Source organism: Hyperolius riggenbachi, chromosome 4, assembly GCF_040937935.1.
Source record: "Hyperolius riggenbachi isolate aHypRig1 chromosome 4, aHypRig1.pri, whole genome shotgun sequence".
Taxonomy (NCBI): Eukaryota; Metazoa; Chordata; class Amphibia; order Anura; family Hyperoliidae; genus Hyperolius; species Hyperolius riggenbachi.
The window spans coordinates 212,194,464-212,222,244 of record NC_090649.1 but is presented as its reverse complement, the minus strand read 5'-3'; the positions used below and the strand labels follow the sequence as shown (position 1 = coordinate 212,222,244).

General features: G+C 41.5%; 1 protein-coding gene across 1 annotated transcript in view; it reads left to right on the top strand.

Moving 5' to 3' along the window:
- The window catches only part of ERICH1 (glutamate rich 1), an 84,874-nt gene that overhangs the window by 9,706 nt on the left and 47,387 nt on the right, over window positions 1–27,781 (top strand). The window contains exons 2-3 of the mRNA XM_068281339.1: window positions 10,115–10,273; window positions 27,630–27,761. Coding sequence (XP_068137440.1) covers window positions 10,115–10,273; window positions 27,630–27,761 — 291 coding nt within the window. The remainder of the gene's footprint in view (window positions 1–10,114; window positions 10,274–27,629; window positions 27,762–27,781) is intronic.

The following is a 27,781-nucleotide window of genomic DNA, read 5'->3' as shown; positions in this document are numbered from 1 at the left end:
TAGTGCTAAAAAAAAATGCTGCAGCATTTTCAAAATAAATTAGTACATAGCAAGGAAATGAGCAGTGCTACTTAAAAACAGACTTGTGCCTACCTGCAAAAGAGTGCAAGCCCCACTTGTGGGGTCGAATACACACTGAGCATACACATGACCTGTCTACCACTAGAGGAGGATGTTGGTTTCCATTAACAGCTTGCATGCAACCTATTAAGTACTCGTCCCTCCCACTGCGAAGAAGTCAATCCTCCATGGGAGGGGCCTAACACTAACTAAATCCTAACCTATGTATATGCATAGCCTGGGTGCGGCTAATCAAATAAAATTGAAAATTGCGCAAAAGGTGGATCAGCGCAACACCAGGCTCCCTCCGAATGGCCTCCATCAGAGATGCGCTGAGCCCCCCCCAGGAACTACAAACGCACCTTGAACCCAAACAGAAGCTCTGCATATACACCAAAAGCATGGCTGTTAAGTGGGAGCAGCTGACCAAAAACGAATTACATTAGTACATAGCAAGGCATAGTTAGGCCCCTCCCATGGAGGATTGACTTCTTCGCAGTGGGAGGGACGAGTACTTAATAGGTTGCATGCAAGCTGTTAATGGAAACCAACATCCTCCTCTAGTGGTAGACAGGTCATGTGTATGCTCAGTGTGTATTCGACCCCACAAGTGGGGCTTGCACTCTTTTGCAGGTAGGCACAAGTCTGTTTTTAAGTAGCGCTGCTCATTTCCTTGCTATGTACTAATGTAATTCGTTTTTGGTCAGCTGCTCCCACTTAACAGCCATGCTTTTGGTGTATATGCAGAGCTTCTGTTTGGGTTCAAGGTGCGTTTGTAGTTCCTGGGGGGGGGCTCAGCGCATCTCTGATGGAGGCCATTCGGAGGGGGCCTGGTGTTGCGCTGATCCACCTTTTGCGCAATTTTCAATTTTCGATTTTATTTGATTAGCCGCACCCAGGCTATGCATATACATAGGTTAGGATTTAGTTAGTGTTAGGCCCCTCCCATGGAGGATTGACTTCTTCGCAGTGGGAGGGATGAGTACTTAATAGGTTGCATGCAAGCTGTTAATGGAAACCAACATCCTCCTCTAGTGGTAGACAGGTCATGTGTATGCTCAGTGTGTATTCGACCCCACAAGTGGGGCTTGCACTCTTTTGCAGGTAGGCACAAGTCTGTTTTTAAGTAGCGCTGCTCATTTCCTTGCTATGTACTAATGTAATTCGTTTTTGGTCAGCTGCTCCCACTTAACAGCCATGCTTTTGGTGTATATGCAGAGCTTCTGTTTGGGTTGAAGGTGCGTTTGTAGTTCCTGGAGGGGGCTCAGCGCATCTCTGATGGAGGCCATTCGGAGGGGGCCTGGTGTTGCGCTGATCCACCTTTTGCGCAATTTTCAATTTTCAAAATAAAGCCAACCCACTTTTTTTGAGGCCCCTTTTACGCTTACTTCTTTGCGGTACTCTTCCGCCATCCCCGGTGCTTCGGCCATGAAAATATATGAGAAATAACACACTGTTGGAAGGAAGTGCTCTGGGCGCTGCAGAAGTGATGCACAATTTGCAGTGAGTTACCCTGCAACTCCTTTTTTTCACAATTTCTAAGCACTTTTCCCGAGCGTTTTTGTTAATTCACTCCCTGACGCATGTCAGGAAGTGAACTCTTTGACCCGGAAAAAATTAACTACAATGTATTTATTCTTAAAAAGGCGAATGCAATTGCTGCACAAAGCGATTTTTGTGAGCATTTTGCGTTTCTCCTATACCTTCCATTGAGGTGGAATTGCCTCAAGAATGGTCCATGTACCTCTTTGCTGCCCGCACAGCGCACGACCCACGCTGATATGAATCTTCTCATAGACATTCATTGCACAAGCGTTCGGGGGGGGGAGGGAGGCGTTTTTTAAAAAGCTCACGCGGGAGAAAAAAATTGAGAAAACGCCTGCAGTGTGAACGAGCCCTAAAAGCACCCTAAAGGTTAAGAAACTCAGTTGCTTCCGGTCTAAATATCAAGTTGTATGCATGAATTGTCTGCTTGCATGCTGGTATGAGCGGATCAATCCTTAGGTGGAAACCATGGACAGGTAAGTTGGCTTTATTTTGAAAGTGCTGCAGCATTAACCTCCCTGGCAGTGCATTTCTGTCTGGAATTATGAGTCAAAAGCGGTACATTGTTTTTCAATAATTTTGGGCCTCCCAATTCTAAAGTCTTAACTCACCAAAATATGTCAGAATAAAGGTTTGGTACACATTATGCAAATAAATAAAAGACTAGAACACAAATTTGATGAAATAATTGAATTTATCAATAATCTGAAAAAAATAGGAAAACTGTACAAGGCAGCCGATTTTGTACACTATGTACATGTATATCTAGAACACCTCTTGTGTATGATATAATTTTAAAGCAGGGAACTGCACAGAGTCCAACATTACAGTCAGGGCAGTAAATGCGTGACTCCTTCCTGACTTTTTTTCCCCTTGTCATCGGTCTTAGAGCAGCAAACCACACGTCTTGCACGGTGTGTATTTTTTGGGAGTGGGGGTATGTATTCCGGGAAGTGGCGACCAGTGAGTCACTCCAGATTAACAATATAGGAGGTCCGGCGCCCCGTTCTGACATCTGCTGCAGTCTGATACTTCAAACAGATTCACTCACACATCCTCCATATGTAGTCCGCGTGTGTAAGTGGCCTTTCACTGCGCTGCTTGAACAGAATGTAGCTATTCCAGAGACTCTGCTCCAGGAGGTGATGGAATATTTTTTTGTAATTTTTTTTTTGTTGACTGCGGGGTAGAAGATCACCGCCTGGCCCGCTCTGTCCACTCCACCCATCGTCGGGTTATAGTCCACTACGAATTGCAGTTTCTCAACCTCTTTTTCTCCTCTCATTCGGGTGGGGACAGTGGAGGTATTGTGGACTGTGGAGAGCAGAGATACGTCTTTTTTTATCTCGCCAGCGGAGAGCCAGCATCTTCCCTTTCTGCCAAGTAGCTATGTCCCCAGCTTTCAACTTCTGCTTTGCAAAAGCTGTTGGCATCTCCCACCGGTTTGGCCTAACGGTTCCATAGGCATCAGTCCGATGTTTTATCAGCAACTTGAAAAGTTCTGGGGAGCTATAAAAGTTATCAGTGGTGACGCAGTAGCCTTTGTCCAGTAGTGGCTCCACAAGGGACAGCACTGAAGAGGTCGCCACTCCATACTCTCTGAACCGGGGACTGAATTTGGTTCCCTTGCCGGTGTACAGCACAGTGTTCCAAATGTACCCTGTTGAAGACTCACAGAGGATGTAGGACTTGATCCCAAAGCGGGCCCGCTTGGAAGCAATGTACTGGAGCCAGCTCAGCCTCCCCTTGTATGCCATCAGGCTGTTGTCCACCGATATGTCCCTCTCTGGAATATAGGTTGTGCGGAAGCTGTCCACCCCCATCGCATAAACTTCCCAAATCTTTTTGAGTTTTGGAACAGGATGAGTGGACTCCTCAAAGGTGTCATTGTCCGCAAAATGTAGGAACTTCATGATGAGCGAAAAACGGTACTTGCTCATCACTGTACCAAAAAAAGGGTGGCTATAATTTTGTTTGTGGTCCAATACCACTTCTACAGGGGCTTTCCCACCACTCCCTGCAGAATAAGTCCCAAGAAAAGCCACAGGTCCTCTTTAGTGTCCGGCTCCCAGGTCCTGGTCCTTGAAAAGGGGCGTCGTGGAGCAGCCAGCTGCTGGGAGGCATAACGGTTAGTCTCCTCCACTATCTTCTCGATAACCGCATCATCAAAGAAGAGCTGCAGGTAGGCCAGGGGGTTATGCTCACACTCCTTCAAGCCAGGCTCCCCAGTAAAAGGAAAACGTGGAGGCGGTGGCGGAGCCTGAGACAGGTCGATGGGGCACCACACCCGGACATCCCTGACCTCAGTGGTGATGGAGCCGCTGTTACTGTCTCTTTCGCTACCTTGGTCGGATGAGAGAACCCCAGGTGCGTCACTGTCGCTCGAGTCCGCCAGTGACTGCAGATCACTCCAACTGCCCTCCAACTGCACCAGCGATTCCGCAGTGAGAAGCCTTCTGGAAGTGGACGCCATCATAAATGACAGGCAGGCAGAGGTCGGTGTTAACGGCAGGCAGAGAGTAGTCAAAGTCCAGGCAAAAATCGGCAACGGTAAATCAATCAATCCAGGGAGAAGCCAGAAAGAATAGTCAAAGTTCAGGCAAAAATCATTAACAGGTATCCAAATCAGCAGTCAGCAACTCACAGATCACAGAGATCAAACAGCCAGCAGCCATGGTCTCCAGGGAGCAAATGGCAACATTGAATTGAATACAAACTTGTATTCATTTCAATGCAGCTTGCAGCCAATCAGATGATGATTTTTTTTTTTTTTAAATCTCTCTCTCCCCCATGACCCCCCATGTGGCCAATCACTTAATTCATACATGCTACAACTTCCTGTCCGATCACCCGTCGATTGGGCGGGAAATTGCATCGTGTGTTCCCAGCATTACATACTTGCTTCGTCATCAGTTCCTCTCTAAAGCTCAATATTTTCTTTTAACAAAGACTCCTTCCCGTTTTGACAAGTACTAGTCAGAACTGAAAGCCTTTGGACCTTTTTCCACTATATCTTTTAGCTTTAGCATTTTCCCACACACCAAAACTGCTATAGAAAAAACAGCCCGTATAACCCCAATTGGTCGTTTCCACTTACTGCAATTTTTTGGTTGAGAAAAAAAAATGGGCTGCTTTTTTTTTTTTTTTTTTTTCCTGGATACCCCACGTTCATGCATTGAGCTCCACTGCTTGGCTATGGAAAACACAAACATTATTTGCAGAGTACACTGTGTCCAGTAAACTGCACATAGAAATTGTGCCAGGAACCACACAGTTCAGATGAAAACAAGCCCTAACTAATCCCATTCCATTGACCATTTCTACTGGCATGAGCAAGTAGGTGAAAAATGTATAAAATTTAAGGGATTCCCTTTTAGAAACTGGGACAAAACTAGTTGGATACGGGGAAGAGGTGGACATGGTGAGCCGATACCTTGCAGCAGGATGTCTGTTACCCTTATTTGTATGACTGTGTTCTCCAGACAGTTGGATGTCGTGACTGTTTTTAGCTGTTGGATAAACCAGTTTTTAAAACCTCACAACATTGCAAGCCCCATGTTTTTTTATAAGGTTGTATCCCCTAAAAGGGAGATCTAGCTGTATTGTGATACACCAGAGGCCTATTTAGAACAGATGGGCTAGAGGCATACACAAGTTCAGTTGACCATTTTTATACAGTATATGATTCTGTGAGTGACCATGTGGGGTGTGTTAAAGGTGTTTTGTATTAGGAGTGATCAGCAACAAGATTCATTAGTTAATTGACTCCATGGAATAAATTTTTTAAGAAAACTTAAAGGGACCATGAAGGGAGAAGGTTATGGAGGTTGACATTTTTTTAATTTTAAACAATACCAGTTACCTGGCTGTCCTGCTGAATCTCTGCCTCTAATACCTTTAGCCATAGAGCCTGAACAAGCATGCAGATTAGGCGTTTTTGACAAAAATCAGACAAAATTAGCTGCATGCTTGTTTCAGGTGTGTGATTCCAGCACTACTGCATCTAAAGAGATCAGCAGGGCTGCTAAGCAACTGGTATTGTTCAAAAGGAAATAAGTATGGCAAATATGGCTTCAGGTTTCCTTTAAGAGGCATTTTATAGTTGGAAAAAAAAGTTCATATTACTTTCCTTATATAAATCGCAAAACGGTGATTTCTCTTGAAGTGGATCTTTCCTTTAAAGAGAGTCTGAAGCGAGAATAAATCTCGCTTCAGACCTCCTAGATAAAACGCCGCTATCCCGCGGCTTAACGGGGGTCCCTTCACCCCCAAATCCCCTCGGTGCAGCGGGGGAGCACTTCCTGGTTGGGGCAGGGCTAAGCACCGCAGCCCTGCTCCACGCGCGTCTGTCAGCGCGTATCTCCGCCTCTCCCCCGCCCCTCTGTCTTCCTTCACTGAGAGGGGCGGGGGAGAGGCGGCGATGCGCCGCTGATAGACGCGACTGGAGGCAGGGCTGCAGCCGTTAGCCCTGCCTCCAGGAAGCAATAAATCACGACCAAATCTACGACCAAGTATTGCGGGGGTGGGTTTGGGGGTGAAGGGACCCCCGTTTAGCGGCGCGATAGTGGCGGTTTAGCAGGGGCACACATGCCCCTGCTAACTATGAGCTCTGAAGCGAGATTTATTCTCACTTCAGAGTCTATTTAAGTGGCCTGTAAGTGGGCCATCACTATAAGATGTATGTATAACATCTGTCTTCATAAGAAAGGAAGAAATATTTTTTTATTTCTTCTTATTGTAACTTAGAGCCAGGTTAGTGATTGATGGTGTACTTCATGTATGAAAAAAACCCAGAATTTAGATTTTGTAGTTTCGGTGACCCTGACAGCCAAGCCAATATGTATTAGTCTGTTTTGGCAGCAGAAGTAATAGTGTGTTGCAGGAATGCTCCTCTTGTGTATATACGGTACATTTTTTAATCTGGTCTCAGCTGTGTTATGTAGGGCATTGTTTCCTTGTTATATGTGGTTTGTCATCTGGGATTCTAGTAAACAGAACCAAGATATTTTATTTTATAAACTTGTATTCTTTCATCTCTGCCTGTTTTACAGGCTCTATAATATTAGATGTGATGTTAGAGCATAATGCCGAATGAGATCATAAGGTGGCTGTGTGTGTTGGGTTATTTTTTTGTTATTGATTTTAAATTCCTACTGGAGATGCGGTGCTGCGTGCACTCAGAAGATATTGAATACTGGAAGTAGTCGAGATACATTTAGATGAAATCATTATTAGGTTTAAATATGGTTTTCGGCTTGTTTATGGAACATAATGAAACTGCAAAGGTCACCTACCTGTTCTCAGAATGTCTGAACACATAACAGCAGTCAAGCCTCGGATAAAAGTCCTTTTATGTATTTATATGACATGTCTTCCTGCCTACTTGCTTGACAAGGACACTGAAATGTCACTGGCAACAGGAACCGACTATGTTATTATGACAGGAAGTGCCCACACTCCTGCTTGGCACATCAGATTCAATGTCAGAATACTTAGTTATATTTCAAAATATAAACTATGTAGCATTCCCTGTCTGCAGTCGTACTGCAAGAATTGTATTGATGGCTGTAGCCTGAATTAACTGAATTAGTCTGCAGCTAAACACAATTCAGATACACAGCTTGGTTTAGAAAAAAAGTGGTAACCCTGCATAAAATGTAAATACAGTACAAACAGAATGTGATCATTTGTAAATTATGTAAAACCTACATTTATCAAACATTTATGCTGATTATTTGTTTATCACTGTTGCAACTTTTTCTTTTAAAACATTCTTCTCATTATTGGGTGAGTCATATGATAATACCTTAACACTAATTAGCAATGCCATTGCACATCAGTACTTTGTCTGTACATTTTGCAATAAATGTATTTAAAATGCCAGACTGGCTAGCTTCCTGCCTTGGTCCTGAACCTTGTTGCAAACATTGTGGGAGTTCTTTTCTCAGCACAGAGCTGACCACCTGACCACACCCACCTTCTTCTTCTGCTGAAAGATGTTAACTAATTATGGCCAGTTATACAACCATAGTGCTACGAGCCCTTAAAGCCAATGTGGACCCCCACAGTACTTGTAGGTTAATCCTTACCTCCTCCTGGCAGGTTAAAGGGGAACTTCAGCCTAAACAAACATACTGTCATCAAGTTACATTAGTTATGTTAATTAGAATATAGGTAATATAATCTCTTACCCACCCGGTTTTAAAAGAACAGGCAAATGTTTGTGATTCATGGGGGCTGCCATCTATGTCATGTGGGCAGCCATCTTTTTGGTTGAAAGGAGGTGACAAGGAGCAGGAGACACAGTTCCAACTGTCCTGTGTCCTGATTACCCCTCCCAGCTTTACACGCTAGGCTTTAAATGTCAAAATGAAAAATGTAAAAAAAAAAAAAAAAAAAAAAAAAAAATTGCACCAAAACAGCAGAACGAGAACAAAATCAGAAATCCCATCATGCTTTGCACAGCATCAGGGGAAAAAAGCACGGGCAGTTTTCTTCTGTGCAGCTAAAAATGAGGCTTGTATAAGAGAAACAAAGTTCTGATGCTGTGAAACTGTAAAGAAACACCAAGCCTTTTCAGTGCTGCTGAGTCGATTTTTAGTCCAGAGGTTCACTTTAACTTCACTGCATTCTATCCACTACGAAGCCGGTGTAGTATCACTGTATGCCACACTCTGTTGCACTACTGTCTAATACATTTATATGCTGCTCCATTCAGACAGGCACTATAGTGATTTTAGGTATAATAGGTTGTATGTTCAAGGATTACAGTATATGTATTTGGTGATTTCCCTTCTGCACATACTTTTTTTTTTTTTTACTATTTGCACTAAGCATTTTTTGGTTCTAGAAGTTTGACTACCTTCTTATTTTATGCATTTTGAACCCATGTTCTATAATTGAAGCCGTTTCTGATTGAACCATGGATATGACATATGTATTCATACCTTGATAAGGATGGCCAAAGAGGAGGTTTATTATTACTGTTTTTTTAAATGGTTTAATGTGGTTGAAATAATGTTGTAATTGAAAAACTGTCCAATAGATGGTGCTGTGATTTGACCAGTCTTTCCTCTAGGGGCACTGTGGAAAAGTGCTGTACGTAACATCTGGTGGATCAAGTGCCATGCTACTGCCTGTGCCAAATGCTTGCAAATGCATGTCAATTCTGCAGAAACACTTGATAGTTAATGGACCCAACACTAACAGCTCTTTCTGTGAATAAGCTCTTAAAAGTACTAAAGGAGCCAGGCAAATATTGAAGGAAACATTGTGGCACATTCAAAGACCTAGAGAAAAAATAGTAACTTGCGCTGTGGGAAGGAGTTAAAACACCACTAATATGAAAAATTGTAAAGTTTAAATTCCATTCAATGAAAATGTTAAAATGTAAATTGCATCAAGGATGAAATCCTATACAATAACTTCCTTGTCCCAGCGTCCTTCTGTGTCCCTGTGTCCATGTGTTATGCCCTTGTGGGTCACACCATGCGTACGTTGGCAGGGTTTCGGCCACGCGCCTATTAGCCTAGCGCCCGTGATTTAATGGGGGGGGTCCTTTTTACTAGAGCACTATAAATTACTTTATTCCTATGTAGTGTTTCACTTACTGTAGGTAGTAAAATGTTAACATATTAAACAGGTTTGCGATCTGCTTGCGGGTGCGGATCCGCTAGGGTAATGTATTTCAAAGGGCTGGTGCACACCAGAGCGGGAGGCGTTTTGCAGAAACGCATACTCCCAGGCTGCTGCAGATTTTGGATTGCGGACGCGTTTCTGCCTCAATGTTAAGTATAGGAAAACCGCAAACCGCTCTGAAAAACGGCACTTCAGAGCGGTTTGCCAGGCGTTTTTTGTTACAGTAGCTGTTCAGTAACAGCTTTACTGTAACAATACATGAAATCTACTATACCAAAACCGCTACACAAAACCGCAAAACGCTAGCTGAAACGCTGCAGAAAAATAAGAAAAAGCGTTTCAAAATCTGCTAGCATTTTGCGGATCTGCTAGCGGTTTTTGGTGTGCACTAGGCCTGAGAGATGTTTTTTCGCCGCCAGGTAACAAATCCGTGTGTCAAATGTGACACAACACATGCAGTGCTACCAAATGCTGCTATTCAGCTGTAAATGCAGCCAAATGGTGCTTGTGGCTGGCTGGCAGCCAGGAGGGGTTTTTTTTTTCTTGTGTTTTTTTGTTTTTGTTTTTTGTTTTTTTGTTTTTTAATTTTCGCTTCAGACTTGCTTTAAGTTTTTAGACTTTGCCTGTATCATTTTAGAACATCGTGGGGATAGCTAAAATGTAGTGAATTAGTAACTGAGTTATTGCAGTCATGTGCAGCAACCATAATGTGAACTTTTTTTTTAAATGGGTCATAGCTGTGGGTTGCATGTGTGACTGCCAACTTTGCCATGCAAAAAAAAGTGAACATGGGCATTTTTTTTACATTAAGTGTTAATTTAACAATGTTAATGATTATTATTGTCATTATTTTTTTTTGTTTTTGTTTAAGCAATCCTTAGTAAAGTGTTGACAAGACTGTACCCAGCACAAAAATCAACCTCTTCCATTGTCAAGCAACCAAATGAACAGTCAGTGAATGGAGCCCATCAGCAAGGGACGCGAGAAACCCATTCAGAGGATGTACAGCATCCAGGTCCATCTTCTACAGGTAAGCATCTTATCAGTCTCTTGATTCAGAAGCAGCATGTAGCTGGATATAGATCTATGCTAGTTATCCTTCACTTAAGCAGCCCATACACTCAGCCGATTTTCTGGCCGACCGATCGATCCCGATCGATCGATCAATCGATTGCAAATCGGTTGGCCAATCGACCGATCGACGGCCGATTTCGATCGATTTCGATGGATTTCCATCGAACTTGCAGGGTGGAAAATTTAGGTCGATCTGATGAGATTGCTTATCAGTTTGCATTGGCCTTAATGGAAATCTGATGGCAAAAAAATGCCATCAGATCGAATTTCAATAGATTTCAAACTGAAATCTATTGGAATTCTATCCTGGTAAAAAATGTTCTAAAAACGCATCAGATAGATCATCAGATGCATTTCTTATCTATCTGCTGCCAATCTGACGAGTGTATGGGCACCTTTATTAGTCTACAATGGCAGCATGTTTGCTTTAGCAGAATCAAACCATAGTGCACATTGGCTTGCAAGAGAGTTCTTGATTTATTTATGTAAGAATTGTATCTCATTGTATTGTATTGTCTTTTTACTGTTAAAAAAAATCCTGGTCACAGTGCAGGTTTTGAAACCCAATAAATTAGGTGATTTACTGAAAGAGAGATGATGTACTGCTGTGTTTATTACAAACTCCTATAACATACAGGATTATTTACAGTGTAAGTATCCACAATCTAAAGCCTCATACACGGTACAATTTTCCATCATCGACGGGTGATCTGATAAGAAGTTGCTGTCACAATGCAAAATTGATCAATAATGCAAGAAATTTTGCATTGATAACTACCCAAAATCGATTGTGCTATCGAACGGAATCCGATTGGACCGGTCTAAATTATCTAATCGAATTGTCAGAAAATTGTACCGTCTGTACACAGATTTGCAGCTCTGGGGCATGCTGGGTGCAATGACCTCAAGAAAGTTGTGTAAGAAAAAGGGAGCATTGGTCCCTAGGACAATTGTGAGTAGATGGGCGTACACACACATACAGTAAGGACTGGGGCCCACAGGAGTACTTTCAGCCGTGGTTTGGTATCGCCAGCGACTCCAAAAAGCGCTGGGCTGATTAAAGTGGATGGAGGTGAAGCCACAGGAGCTATTGTGATTACCCCAAATTGCAATCACAGCTCCTGTGTCATTTCTTTTGGAGCGTTTTATGCTCAAATAAAGTGTAGGCTTGCTACAAAATTGCTTAGCAATTCCGGTACAAAAGCGATTTTACTACCTAAACCACAAATGCTCAGGTGCATCCTGTTAAAGAGGTATAAAAACAATCTGCAGTAGTCCAAGGAAAACAAAAATGTTACTTTTCTAATCACATCTACTTCAGTGCTAAAGGCACAAAACTACCCAAAGTGGTTAAGTAGAACATTAACATGAAAATTTGCTTTTCAAAAACACTTTTGATCATAACAAAAAAAAAACTTAGACTATATATTTGCACAGCAATAATCATTGATCATGTGTACAATCATTTTCCATGCAGTAAATCTGTGGTTATGTCAGAGTCCTCCATGCAATCTAGACATATGACAGATCACTCAAGCTTGCTAATGACTACCATGTATAGAACTCAAGAGACAGGTCCAATAAACACGGCACACTTTAAAAGGCCCTCAGCTCAAATTCACATAGAGCCAGCAGCTGCATGTAACACATCCAGTAAAACAGATATTTGTTGGTTCAGCATTCACAGACATGGGGGTAAGCCACAAAGCCATAGCAAGACCAATCTCAATCTCATGTTGAGGTCCGTACCCCAGCAGTGGATTAAGATGCATCCTATACAACCAATGAATGCAGGCACAATGGCATATGGATACAACTAAAGGGCATACAATTTGAAGTTGCTTGCAGAGCAAAAGGCCTCAGACCTTATGCGGTGTAGCTAACATCCGGAGGACCACAGGCAAAAATACTCCTGTGTCTGAGCATAGGCAAGTGTCATCTTATTTCCAGAGAACACATGTGGTTTTTTAAAAAGCATTGGTCTGGCACTCTTTTTGCAGTAGCTAGTAAAGTCATGGATTACCAGCTGGTGTACTCAGGCCTCCAGTTCTTTCTTTTTATGCATTTCAAATTTGGTTCTCCATTTTTTTTTTCTAATGCTTTAAAATATTCTCTCAGAGATCTTGGCAAAGCAAATCATTTTGCTTTATACATCTCTTTAGGGTTATTCACAAGCAATCACTTGACATGTCTAAAACCTTATAGCTATCTTAACCAGTTGCCCTCCCGCGGGAAGAGTATCTAGGTCCCTGAAAACGTCCCTTTAGCTCCTGGGGCATAGATGCTCATCTCTGTGTGTTTTAAGTCACCTCGCAAGTGCACTTTCCCCCGACGTCATGCGGCAGTGCAAAAATTGGTGTATGGTAACATGCTCCCCAAACCAATCAAAGAGTCTGATGAATGAATGGTCACTGTTGCAACCAGTAACAATAATCCTTTGTTGTAAAGAAAAAAAAATAACTTCCCTCTAACTTAAAATGCTGTGATTCAGCATTCTAAGTGGACAGGAAACTGTGTGGGGACATCTAGTGGAGAAAAAAATATTGCATTAAGAAATATTAACATCCATTTGCTATACCTATACTATTCTCATTATCCCCTTCTTGCCCTCCCCTTCCCCCATATAACACATTTGTAAAAAAAATAAATATATAACATAATATATAATAAATTGTCTCCTTAGAGACTTTTTAGAGGCTTTTTAAATATACATGCCATGAGGGTGTATTACTTTTTATTTTTGAAAGTAAAGGCTTGTAATTATTTATAGAGAATTATTGATAAGAAATCCAAATAAAATATTGTCACCATACATTGTGCTACGGACATAATTTCCATTGTGTGGTAACCAGGACAAATGGGCAGATAAAATTTGTGCGCTTTATTTACAGTAGCATGTTTTATTTTAATACTGTAATAGCTGAAAACTGAGAAATAGTAATTTTTTTTCTTATTATACCCTTTAAAATGCTTACATAATAACAAAAGATGTAATTGTAAAGGTAAAGTTCAACTACAACATATGTTGCTTGTGTATCAGCCTGGTGTTATGTGTGTGTTTTCATTCTGCAGAAGTGGATTTAGACTATGTCTCTTTGTCATAAAATTATGCAAGTGTTTTCACATGGCAAGGCTAAAATCGAAAAAATTGTTTAATATCTTGAATGTTTGATATACAAATTGTGCTTTGCATGACCTTGATTCCTGCTTCTGTAGTCTGAGTCACAGTATTTCATCTCTACATTCACTTCTACATTTCTCTCACGTCTGAGCAGTTGTCTTTATCCTTATCGCTTGAGTCTGATCAGTTCCTAGAGGTTGTTTACTAACTATCAGATTGTGAATAGAGCTTTGAAAACAGGTAACCATGAAATGGAAAGAAGGTTCTAGAGAGAGCTCAGGATGGACCAGACTAGATTTATTAAGATCTTTTCATGGCAATTTTGAATGACAAAAGCAGTATTTAGATTTTTTTTTTAATTGTACTTTATTTAACTTCTGCAAGTGGTAAAAATGGGAAAACTGTCCACACTTAATACACACATTCCTTGCCTGTGTACACACCTGCCACTGCACAGTGTTCCCATTGTTATGCTAGTGCCTTGTTCTGATTGGCAGTGTGGTGATTACACACCTAGGCATTGCATCATTTGAGGGGAGGTTGATGTATGGCCAGAGCTATGTTCTTCTACCAATCTATGTAAATGATTTATATTAATTAGATTGTTACTGCTAGAGTGCAATGATTGGCCTCAATGATGGAGCCATTGTCCCGCCCACGAGACTATCGGCTCCAATTAAGAAGGGAAGCAGTGGACAGCTGTGATTGGTGAGTCTGGGGCAGCACCCCCGTCTTATTGGTAGATGGGTTCTGAAAGCCTGCAGAACGTCATGTGCTGAAAATTCCTTTTAATCAGAGCGTATGTATATACACAGGGGGAAAGAGGACATGGGGACAGCGGACACTCGGAAATGTATTATTTGCAGGGCTGTGGAGTTGATACAAAAATCCTCAAACTCCTCAGGTTAGTATTCCACCGACTCTGACTCCTCAACTCCGACTCCTCTAATTTGCATATTACAATCTTGCTGATTATGTATGTAACATAAAATGCATCTCTTAACTGCCAACGCTTAGAAATTTTGAAAGACAACTGAACTGAGAGGGATATGGAGGCTGCCATATTTATTCCCTTTTAAACAATACCAGTTACCTGGCTATCCAGCTGATCTTCAACCACGCACTGTAGCGTGGATCGGAGGGGTTGGCCCTAGAGCTGCGCAGCCGCACTTGGGGCAATGCGGACTGCGCAGCCGCGGCCAGCTCCAGCGGCCATATTAGGATCGGCATGAGAGCCCGACCCAGCCTGTGGAGTCGCGATTAGCACGGGGAGGGGGGCGCTTTCAGGAAGGGAACCCGGCGGAACTGCACGGAGGGCGAGGACAGCGTCCTCCGTGCATTTAAACATCTTCCAGGTACTTAACTTTTTTAAGGATTTTGGCCTCGTAAGTCCTTTAACCATGCCTTTCTTCTTGCCACTCTTCCATAAAGGCCAACTTTGTACAGTGCATGACTAATAGTTGTCCTATGGACAGAGTCTCCCACCTGAGCTGTAGATCTCTGCAGCTCGTCCAGAGTCACCATGGGCCTCTTGACTGCATTTCTGATCAGCGCTCTCCTTGTTCGGCCTGTGAGTTTAGGTGGATGGCCTTGTCTTGGTAGGTATACAGTTGTGCCATACTCCTTCCATTTTTGAATGATCGATTGAACAGTGCTCCGTTGGATGTTCAAGGCTTTGGAAATCTTTTTGTAGCCTAAGCCTACTTTAAATTTCTCAATAACTTGATCCCTGACCTGTCTTGCGTGTTCTTTGGACTTCACGGTGTTGTTGCTCCCAATATTCTCTTAGACAACCTCTGAGGTCCTCACAGAGCAGCTGTATTTGTACTGACATTAGAATACACACAGGTGCACTCTATTTAGTCATTAGCACTCATCAGGCAATGTCTATGGGCAACTGACTGCACTCAGATCAAAGGGGGCTGAATAATTATTCACACACCACTTTGCAGTTATTTACTTGTAAAAAATGTTGGAATCATGTATGATTTTTGTTCCACTTCTCATGTGTACGCCACTTTGTGTTGGTCTTTCATGTGGAATTCCAATAAAATTGATTCATGTTTGTGGCAGTAATGTGACAAAATGTGGAAAACTTCAAGGGGGCCGAATACTTTTGCAACCCACTGTATGAAAGTTTCCTGTGTACACATCATATATACAGTCACAATCAGACATGTATATCTGACTTTAAAAATATGGGGACTGCTTTTTTGAAGCAGCACAAGTAACTTTGATTGGTTTATTTCATTTTTGTGGGCTCAGCACAGCTATTAATGTATATATAATTTATGACGACTATTATCTGAGAAATAGAACATTTTATCATACTTTCTATTTTAATTACAGTTTAAATTCATTAGGAGTCAGAGTTGGTGCATTTTTTTCCTGACTCCGACTCCAGGTACCCAAAAATTGCTCTGGCTTAGACTCCACAGCCCTGATTATTTGTAATATAAGTGCCCCCCCCCCCGTTTTGGAGAAGATAAAGTGCATCTTGTACTTATACTTATTAAAAAAAAAAAGGGTAATTAAATTAAACAAGTGCCAAAAGGGTGAGAGAGCCTTGCAATCTTACAATCTATAATATATTATTGATTATAATGAATATATCTATATCAGCTTACACCATTTTTCTGAATAAGTTACATCCATTTTTTTCATGCTTTACTAACATTTCTAATGTCTTTTTTTCTATTACTTTGAGGGGAGTTGTCTTTAGTCATAATCAGATCAAAGTGTTCTTTCAGAAAAAGTGAAATTTTCAGGACAAAAGAGGGGTTGATGATTTAATGGAAACATTGTGCAGACAAGACAAGATGTTCTGGGTCTGATAAATTGTACATTTCCAAGCCTAGATAATACCGCTGCACATGAAGAATTGGAGACGAGCGTAATTCCATTTTCCTCAGACTCATTATGACACTTTGATAATGACTCTTTAGATATTGAAGAAAAAACCTGCACATTTTATTATGGGTACATACTGTTTAGTGTAATTAGTGTATAATAATTACAATCAATTTCCATTAAACTTGTATGCTGATATTTCTTAATATTTGAAAATTTACGTATAAAATCCTATATCTGTTTAAAGTAGATTTTTTGGAGCTTTTGTTTATCTGTTTCTGTGCACTGGGAAAGTCATGTGTCTTGTAGGCTCCCTCAGACTCTGCCTTGAATACATTATCCAGTCCACATAGGATGCAATACTTTGACCAGACTGTCAGGAACCGGCCCGCGGCACGCCTGCGTATACGGTTCCCGACTGCGGGTTTGACCAGATTAAGCGGGGAACAGCCTTATTTAAGCTACAAACAAGGCTGGGACCCCTCAAACACTTCCCACTGCCACCACTAGCGTTGCTAGACACGTCCCCTTAGCTGTCGAGGGCTCAACGTGCAAACTGCGTTTTCGTATTTGGGTCAGCTTTGCACTTAGGCCAAACGCCACACACCCACACACACAGTACAGTTGTACAGTAACACAGCACAATCAGACACTGACTTGTAATGCAAGTTACACTGTCGTGCAGCAAAACCACTAACAGTCGTTCTGAACGATACTGTTAGCTACTCGCACTGGCGTTTCGTATGTTGGGTCAACTGCACGCTTTAGGCCAATGTATGACAAACGCCCCCACACACAATGCAATTACAATTTCATATGGTAGTGTTGCTCCAGCATACAATTAGGCACGGACTTATACACAGCTACACTGCAGTCTCTTCTAGGCTATGAGGGTTAGTTTAGTATAGCAGAAGTCAAGCTTATTAAATAATAATTTAATATTCCAGGAAAAAGTGGAACAATGCAGAACAGGATATATACAAAGATTACAAAAAACAAAGTAAAAAAGTTACAAAATTAAGAGTTACAAAGATACACACAAAGCGATTTTGCTTACCAAAATAAACGGGGAAATAAACATACCAGCGTATCGATCTGGCGTTGTTGCGGGGGGTACGCACTTCTGGTCAGGAACCAGGTTAGTTCTAGCCGTGTGAGCTACCTCCAAGAACTACGATTTGTGACGGTCCCAGGCTGGGATTATATAGTCCCATGGATGGCCTGAGGCCACTCACATGTCCATATCCAGGAATAATTCAATTTCCTACATAACTCGCGTCATATCCTTTCCTGTCTCAGTTCTCAGATCATCAAAAAGGACTTCCCCCACGGCAGGTGACAATTGATTAACGCTTCCTCAACATTCCCGCAGGTAAAAAGTCTATACATCAAAAGATTGTAGTGAGGCTTTTCAACATTGCATCAGGCTGTGCTATGTAAAATATAGAGTTTCCTTATAGCTTATGAAGTTGGCAGATTCAATAGGTAAGATTGTATCCTACCAGACATCAAAAGGCTTCCTCAACATTATTTCCTAGGTTAAAGTGTATTTTAGCACATACATGAAAAGATTGCATTTTGGTTACAGGTAGCAGTTTGCCTGTAATTGCCTGTAGACAGACGCAGACAATCACACCTGGGACAGCAGATCAAAAGTGACTGCTAGTGGCCTAATGAGCCGCTTCCTTGCCTATTGAAGGTGACTGGTCTTATTCACTGAAGACCTCTTTAGATGCAAATGTAGGTCTAGTGACCCACCCACACAAATACATGAACAGTCCATGAATCTAGCCCGCATATCTACACCTTTGACATACCACAGCAGATATAATAAATGGGAAAATGAAAATATATTACTGTATTATACTTAACAGCATCAGCACCCCAATATATTCCTTACACAGACACAGAGGTTTAACACTTAATCCAGTCCACGGAGGTTTGAGTATTAAACCAAGTCCACAGAGGCTGCAACACTATGTCCAGTCCACATAGGCGTTATCATTGGATCTAGCCTCCAGAGGCTGCATTACTTTTTCCAGTCCGCAGAGGTTCCATCACTGTGTCCAGTACACAGAGGCGATGTCACTGTATCCAGTCCACGAATGCTGCAACACTTTATCTAGCTCACGGAGGTTGCAACACCTAAAGAGGGGCTTTCACCCAGGATTGAACTTCATCTCAACCAGTTGCTGATACCCCCTTTCCCAGAAGAAATGTTTTAGGTATGTGATCCAGACACTACTGATGTATTTAAGATAACTAAGTGACTTCTAGATCTATATACATTTCACCAAAATTGCTTTGTTATGCTAGGTACAGAAGGATGCAATTTTCTGACAGACTTACTGTCAGATTGATTACTTTCAACATGTCTAATCTAATTTCTGATCCTTTTTTTTTTTTTTTTTTACAATTTTTCATAAAAGTGAACAGAAAATCAATCGGAAATCCGATCAGACATGTTGGAAATAATCAATCTGACAGTATATCTGTCAAAAAAATTGAATCGTGTGTACCTAGCATTAGGCTTGTAGAACTTTACCAAGCTGTGTAAGGCCTTGTTCCCACTATACGCACTGCTGTGCGTATCGGCAGCACGTATTGTGTGTGTGACACGCAAATTCGGTAGAAGTGCATATACAGCAATTCTACTGTTCCCATCACATGCCCTATCACACTGCTGCATGCATTTTTCGGGAATCGCAGCACTGACCTATTCACTGTAATGAATGGGATCAGCAACGCAGCGCAGATGGCATGCAATCGTATGTGTTGCATTCAGCCATCTGCGCTAATTGATGTGAAGGAGGCATAAGGACATGAACTTACTGCAGTTAACCTTCTGGGATCAATTACTTTAGCACAGCATTTAATGGATAGAATTATTTTTGCTTACGCTCTCATCAGTCTTCTTTGTTAGGTAATGTGCTCTCATAAATTAGCATTCATTCAGTCTTATTTTCTTGGAGCCAGACATGCTGGGTTCACATCATAGTTAATATGAATAAGAATATATATATATATATATATATATATATATATATATATATATATATATATATATATTCGGTATCTGCAAAAGATCCATTCCTGCAAAATGCATTCATAGTCTATGATATCTGCAGATCCTCATACACACCTTGTTTAACAAACATTCATCTGCAGATCAGATCCACCAGGATGGATCTTCAGATCTGCAGATGATTGTCTGATCTGCAGATGAATGTCTGTTAAGCAAGGTGTGTATGAGATCTGCAGATATCATAGACTATGAATGCATTTTGTAGGAACTGATCTTTTGCAGATACTGATCTGTTGCATGTGTACAACATCTGTGTGTACATCATCTTGCAAAGATGTTTATCTGATGGAAGGTTCAGCTCAATAGAATAGACTGTGTAGAGTATGGCTCTCATACTACATGGAAGGGGGTAAAATTGGTCTGTGAACTTTAACTTTCCAAAGACTATGGTCTGATGTGTGTATGAGCCTTAAGTCCCAGCTGTGCAAACTAATTTATTTATCTACTTATCTTTGCCAGCAACCTACAAGTAAACCAGGTATCTGAAGTACCACTTTTAGGGCTGGTTGAAACTCAAATTGCAATTTTTGCTTTGCGAAAATTCAATAGCTGCCAAAATGTTGCATGCGTATTTGCAATGTATGCAATTCGCATGTGTTACTGTGAGAATGATCCCATTGTTTGCTTGGCAGTTGGAAAAAGCCGTTCTTTCCCACAAGATTCACAGACAGTAAACTGTCAGGACCATTGTCATAACATCACACTGTGGGAGGGATTTCACCACAATGTCAACCATGCAAATCCCCCTAATGAGCTATTTGAGAAAAAAAAGAATTCTCATCTACTGATTGGAACTAAGTTCAATCCTTGGTTACAGTTCTAAGCACCAGAGCCTTTCTCATGCAGCCGTTTAGTAATTGGATCACAGTAACCACCTGGTAAGAGCAATGAAACTGACTCCTTACACATAGAAGAAAGTTTGGCTGTCACATGACAGCCAAGTCTGCAGCAAGCAGTGATTGGCGGAGGACTGTGGAAAGCCGTGGCATAGAATCTATGCCACATCAGAGCTAGAGAGCCACAGATGCAGTGTTGATTTTCACTTCTGCAGTCCCGAGCTGGTTAAAGTAAACCTAAAATATACATTTTTTTGTTTCAATAATTTTTATTAAGTAACCAGTAATAAGGAACATAACAGGTACAATAATCCGTCTGGTCCATTAATGCAATTTTAAGTTTGTGCTACATAAATCACAATTAGTTTGAGTTCAAGCGTATACAACATTGATATATTTCGATATAGTAATTGTACGTAAACTTCAGCAAACAACCACTTTGGATTATAAGGATCACCTTATCAAGCAAATTCTGGGCTGCCAGAAGCAGCAAACAGTGTCTTATTACTTATAACTGGCACGTCCCTACCTGGGGTCTATGACCCCAGACAGGGGGCGCTTTTAATTCTAACCATATATTACTTATGATAACTATTACCAGGGCCTACCTTCGTTGAGGCGACCTTGGTGCAGCGCTAAGTAAAGGTACCAGACGGTTGTACTAGCCAGAAGGAAGATTCGGCAAGGAGAGGCCGAGATAGGCCAGAAGAAGAAGAGGAATAAGGAAGAAAGAGAAAAGAAAGAAAAGGGGCAAGGGGAAGAGGTCCGCCAGGGGCTGGAGCCCAATAAAACAGATTACTCAGGGTTTATACAAAGCTTCACAGAGTTCCAAGTGTGGGTGGTGGCAGTACGTGAAAGTACTGCGAGTACAAGGGCTCCCAAACTTTTTCAAAACTGGCTACTGTGTCTGTGTGGATAGCCAACATTTTATCAAAAAACATAGCCTGGCCCAAGCGTTGTAGTACCGATTGATATGAGAGGGTGGGAGTCCTCCAAGCTGCAGCTATGACCTGCTTAGTTGCAGATAGGATATGTGTTATTAATTTAAGTTGTTTCGAGGGAAATCCCTTCGGCCTGAACCCCAGTAAAGCTGTTTCAGGTGTCTTTGGAAAAGGGCCACCAACAATTGAAAAAATTAGCTGGTACACTCTGTGCCAAAGTCTCCTTACTTTAAGGCATTTCCACCATATATGTAAGTATGAGCCCTCCTGAGAACAGCCACGAAAGCATCGCGCCGTGTTTTTATTGTTAAACTTAGCTAGTCTGTTTGGTGTGAGATACCATCGGAACAACACCTTTATATTGGTTTCAACCACATTTGAGCAGATAGAGGATTTGTGCACATTACACCAAATTACATTCAAGTCCTCCTGTTCAAGGTTAAGATTCATGTCTTGTTCCCATTTTTGTATATAAGATGGCTTGCTGTTCCCAGAAGGGGCAACTAAGTCAGCATAAATAGAAGAGATCATACCTGGAGCAGCAGGGTCTCTATAACATCTATGCTCGAATGGGGTGCGGGTTAGCAGGGAGTCTACCCCTTTGACTATAGTTTGAACAAAATGTTTTATTTGCAGATACCTGAAGATCTCGGATCCAGGCAACTTCCTGTTCTCAACCAATGTTTGGAATGATTTAACGTCTACATCTGTGACTAGGTCGTATAGCAGGGTGAGATTTGCTTCTTTCCAGTTAGAAAAGGCCTTTGTGTCATTGATGCCTGGAAGGAATAAGGGGTGTCCCATGATTGACGTTAAAGGCCGGTGAGGGGACATTAAGTGACTTCTTTTTCTCACGCTGTCCCAGATTTTAAGTGTATGCCTAATGATTGGGTTGTTTATTTTCCCTCGTGATTTAGAGTCTACCCATAACAGATTAGAAAGTAGAATTGGATGACAACTTTCCCGTTCCATAAGTACCCATTTTGGCGGGTTATGGGATGCGTGCCATAGGGCAGCCTGGGCAATTTGCGCAGCTTGGTAGTATTTTAAACTTAAAGAACACCTGAACTGAAAATTAAAAGTCAAAATAAACATACACAAGTCACACTTGCCTCCCGTGTAATCTGCTCCTCAATCCATTTCTCCTCTCCCACGTCCTGTTTGTCCACTGTGATCAATGGAATTCTCTGTCCTCCATTTTGAAAATGGCCATTACCTCATAACAGCTTTCTGGTCAGCACACTGTTAAACTCTAATATCAGCCACTTGAGCCATAGGGAAACATGGACATTACCGGGCACATCAGTTGTCCACTCAGCTATAACTGACAGCAACTGTTATTTCAGTTCTGACAAAATGTTGTCAGAACTGGAAGGGATCATTATCAGAAGAAAATGGTGAGCTTCTGAGAGGAACTGATGGCAAGGTAACTATGTAATGTTCATTTGAGGTTACCTCATGTGTTTATTTTAAATAATTTTACTCAGTACAGGTTCCCTTTAAAACCCAAGTTCAACATTCCCATTTTGAATACGTAGGATAGTAAATTTGCATTGATTGGTAATGTTTTGGGCTAGCATGCCCACTTTTTGTAATAAATATGCTGCAAGTACCTATCTTGTTTTCTGTCAGGCTACATCCACTAGCTTTTTATTGTCAGGAGAGTTGGGAGTTTCTTCCCCAGCACAAGGTAGGTATATGGGGAAGGAGTTGAGATATATTACACACTGCTATTCAGTCTTGAAGAGGAACTCCAGTGAAAATAATGTAATAAAAAAGTGCTTCATTTGTACAATAATTATGTATAAGGCCTCGTTCAGACTATATGCGCTGCCGTGCGCATTTTGGCAGCGCGTATAGTGTGCGACACGCAAGAACGGTAGAAGGGCATAGACAGCCCTTCTACCGTTCCCATCATATGCGCTGCGTGGCAGCGCGATTGCGCTATCGTGTACTGCACGCATTTTTGGGAATCGCAGCGCAGATCCCATTCATTGTAATGAATGGGATCTGCAGCGCATAGGAGCGCAGATGGCGTGCGATTGGACGCGTTGCGTTCCGATCGCACAGCCATCTGCGCTAAATGATGTGAACGAGGCCTAAATGATTTAGTCTGCGTTTGCTTATTCCAAAAGCTTTCCTCTCCCTGATTTACACTCTGACATTTATCACATGGTTAAATTTTACTGCTGGCAGGTGATGTCACTGGAAGTAGCTGCTGCTTGCTTTTTTGGCAGTTGGAAAGAGCTAGAAACAGTTATTTCCCACAATGCAACAAGGTTCACAGACCGGAAACTGCCAGGACAATGGTCCTCACAATTTCCTGTGGGATGAGTTTCACCACAATATCAGCCATACAGAGCCCCCTGATGATCCGTTTGTGAAAAGGAATAGATTTCTCATGTAAAAGGGGGTATCAGCTACAGATTGGGATGAAGTTCAATTCTTGGCCACGGTTTCTCTTTAAGGTTCCCATTAATAGTACAATCCTGCAGCCAATAATTGTTTTCCATCACCGTGGTAATTGATAGGTAGTGCCCATTAACGGACTAATTCCATCTAACCAATTCAATAGGATTGTTGGGATCAATCCGAAAAACTGATTAATGGGCGTTTTATGGGCTCAGCCGATTGTTTCTGATCGATTACCGCAGCCATCAGAAGTCCTAAAGGCCTTGGATAGCTGTTCCAAATCTGATTGCTTATCCATACTGTTGACTTCACTAACCTAACTAAGTAACCCTCCACATCTCACCTATAGTATAGCTGAGCACCTATTAAAAAACACCATTGGTGCCTTGCACCAATTTGACCTGCTTTGTCTTGGACCTTCCTTAAACCCCATGTGACTATGCTCCAACCACTGTAAAGATACATAGACCGAAAGGCCTCTACTTCCAGTACATTGAATTGTGGGAGGAAATGCAACTTGCTGGACCTCAATAGAGAATTATATAAAAAGTAGTTGCCAGGTGCCTGGAGGCAATTACATTTTACAGTTTGAAGTTTAGAGTTCAGATGTGCTTTAAAAGGTGATACACATTATTGTTGCCAATGTCCACATTACATTACATATTGTAATATGTCTGGATTTTGTTTCGAATTTGCTATTATTTTGGGCAACCTGTGTGCTAAGGTCACTTACTGCCCTCTTCTGGAAGATGATGTATTTCATCTGCAGTTTTATATTTTAAAGTTTAGACAAAGTAATGTACGTTTATAAACTAAATGTTATCATTAATGCAAATAACAATGTTTTGAAAGGTTACACAAAACATACATACAAGTTTTTGCATTATTGAAAATACCTACTTCCCTTTAGTACAGCATCATATATATATATATATATATATATATATATATATATATATATATATATATATATATATATATATATATATATATATATATATATATAATATATATATATATATATATATGGTTTGAAGGGCGCTGCTCTAATCAATCAAATGCACAAACCAATTCCACTCTATCCTGCCGCCCTTATCTCAGGAGTAGGGATATCCCCTTAATCCCCTCCACATAAAAAGAAAATCCAATATACAAAAAAGAATGGCGCTGCATTAGTTCACACTATCAAACTTGTTTATTAAAACTGTATTAAAACCATTAAAAAACAACATATATCCACCTTAAAAGAGGATGACATTTAGTATGTAATTGTACTCCACATCACATTGTTTGCGGATATATAATAATTAAGTGAACTTTTAATAGCATAAAATTCCACAACACTACACTTACTATTGCACACTAGTTCTAATATCCAAACTGTTCCTACCACACTCATATGCACCATACATACAGGGACCACCTGATTCCCTACACTCTAACCTCTGATTAGCAATGCGTTTTCTTAGTCGTCGTTGCTTAGGCGTATATGCAGACAATAAAGGCGCTACTAGTCTTCAGTAGATAATTACAGTACTCTTTTGGCACCTTATCTCTACTCAGCTTCTGTTATCTGAAGCGCCAAAGTTCTTAAGCCACTTGCAATTCCCGGCGTATCGCTGAATATTTACAGCACTTAATCGCTTAGTACATTTACAGTTCCTGGCGTATTGTTAGCCAAATACCGTTTTCTAGGGCTCCGGCTGGCAGCCCTCACTCCCTCAGCCGAGACCTACTTTTATTGAGCCGAATCTGCTCAGATCCGCCGCTTCCTGTAGACCCCACACTGCTTATCAGCCAGCCTTCGTGTGGAGCTCAGTTTCCGGATCAGCTGCTCAGTCAGCAGTGACGTCACTTCCCACAGGCGTCCCTGTGGTTCTTCCTGCGTTCCACGCACCGCAATGCACTACTCCTGCTTGTGTAGATGCGGTGGGACTGCAGTTGATAAATTCGTTGGTGAGAAACCACTTCTACCACAGCGGTGCCCCTCAGATCAACATGTTTCAATGGCTGAACACGGCCATCTTCCTCAGGATCAGGTTGTATCATGTAATATATATCCTCACTATAAAAGTCATTTTGTAACTCAATGTCATTAAATATTGTGTTGGGTTTTTTTTAACATCAGTTGTGTGTGTGTGTGTGTGTGTGTGTGTGTGTGTGTGTGTGTGTGTGTGTGTGTGTGTGTGTATTTGCAGCACAATTTGTGTTTCTCAGTGGGAAAAGGTCCTGAGGCAGGAATCTTTTGGGTCCTTTTTTTTATAGTGTGCATTCAAGAATCCATACCCATGTTCACATAAATTAATTTGCATGTGATTGCAATTACAAGCAGGAACTGCAGGAGAAGGTTAAAATATTTTAAGTGGACCTGAACTCTTGCACAGGACAGAGAAAATGTAGAGAATGCACCTTGTATGTATTTAGAGAGTTTAGCCTGTCTAATTCCCCCTCATCTGTGACTAATTGCAAGTGTAATTTGATCTCTTAGCAGTGTCAGCCTCTGCCTTGGCAGAGCAGCTAATTTTTAGACACAGAATGTTAATCCTATGTTTGCTCCCTTAACCATTTCAGCCGCGCGGACGTGAGCTTCACATCCGCAGTGGCAGGTGCTAGAGCCGCAGGGACACGCTAGTCACGTCCCTGCAGTTTGGGGGGTCTGCAAGCGATCACGATCGCGTGTTGCTGCTAGCAGGGGGGATTGGCTGTAGGGGACAAAAGTCCCCTGTGCCAATCCAAGCATGTCCACCGAGAATAAACACTGTTTTACAGAATAAACACTGTTTTTGAACAAAATCTCCCGCCGTCGTATCCGCCGGTTCCTGCCGCCCGATCGTTACATTTATAAATGGAAACAATGTTTCCATTCATAATCTCCCCGCCGCCGCTGTGATCGGAGGCTTCTGATGGAAGCCTACGTCACTTCCACTTGTTACAATGTAATAATACATTGTATATGTAGCGTAATTGTACGCTACATAGAATTCTCAGCGGGGACATCTTGTGGCTAAATAGTAAAATACACCTACTGGCTATAGGGGGGGGGAAATAATATCTATGTCAAGAGGGCATCTTCTTATTAAATAATGGGCTCAAAATTAGTGATGGATGTAAAACTGAAAAAATGCACCTTTATTTCTAAATAAAATATTGTCACCATACATTATACTAGGGACATAATTTTAACGTTGCAATAACCGGGACAAATGGGCAAATAAAATGTGTGGATTTTAATTACGGTAGCATGTATTATTTTTAAACTATAATGGCCGAAAACTGAGAAATAATATATTTTTTTGTATTTTTTTTTGTATTATTCCTGTCAAAATGCATTTCGAATAAAATAATTTTCAACATAATGTGCCACCCAAAGAAAGCCTAATTGGTAGTGGAAAAAATAAGGTATAGATCATTTATTTGTGATAAGTAGTGATAAAGTTATTGGGGAATGAAAGGGAGGAGCGCTGAAAGAGGAAAATTCCTCTTGTCCATAAGATGAAAAATACCCGTGGGCTGAAATGGTTAAAAGCAGGTAGTTGACACACTACAGATTTATTGCAGGATTTGTATCCGCTGTAACAAGTGTTTACTCTTTAAAGGTTTTTATGCTGTTGCTTATCATTTAGAGCAGAGAGGAAGTTCTGAGTTCAGGTCTGCTTTAAAGGAATACTGTAGGGGGGTCGGGGGAAAATGAGGCACAGACCATACTGGGCCTGCACTGTACGCTCCTGGTGACATCAGCGGGAGGAAGGACACAACAACGCAGGCTCAGTGGTTTTTAGACTTAAAAGTCTGAAATTCCTGAAGTGAACCGGAGGCGGGGCCGGAGCATTGGTGAATGGCTGTGCGGGCACAGGATGTCTGCGGGGGACCATTAGAAGCCCCAGGTAAGTTCAATCATTCCCCCCCCCCCCCCCCGACACTCCCCCCCACCCTCACCCACAGTATTCCGTTAAATGTTTTTGGTTTTTTTAGTTTGACTATTTATGTTTGAGGTGATGAGTACAGTGTGATTGTAATATGCGTAAATATTGCCCATATACTTTCTAAAGCTGAACTTGTCTTTTCAGCCAGTGATGAAAAGCTGCCCCTGCCTCACCAGAAGATCTACACAGTGAGCCATCCTCCTAAAGACTATGCACCAGTTCCTCAGAATGATGTTGAATCTTCCACAACAGAGAGCTCTGATGAAGAAATGGAAGGTACATTGTATGTTTTCTCA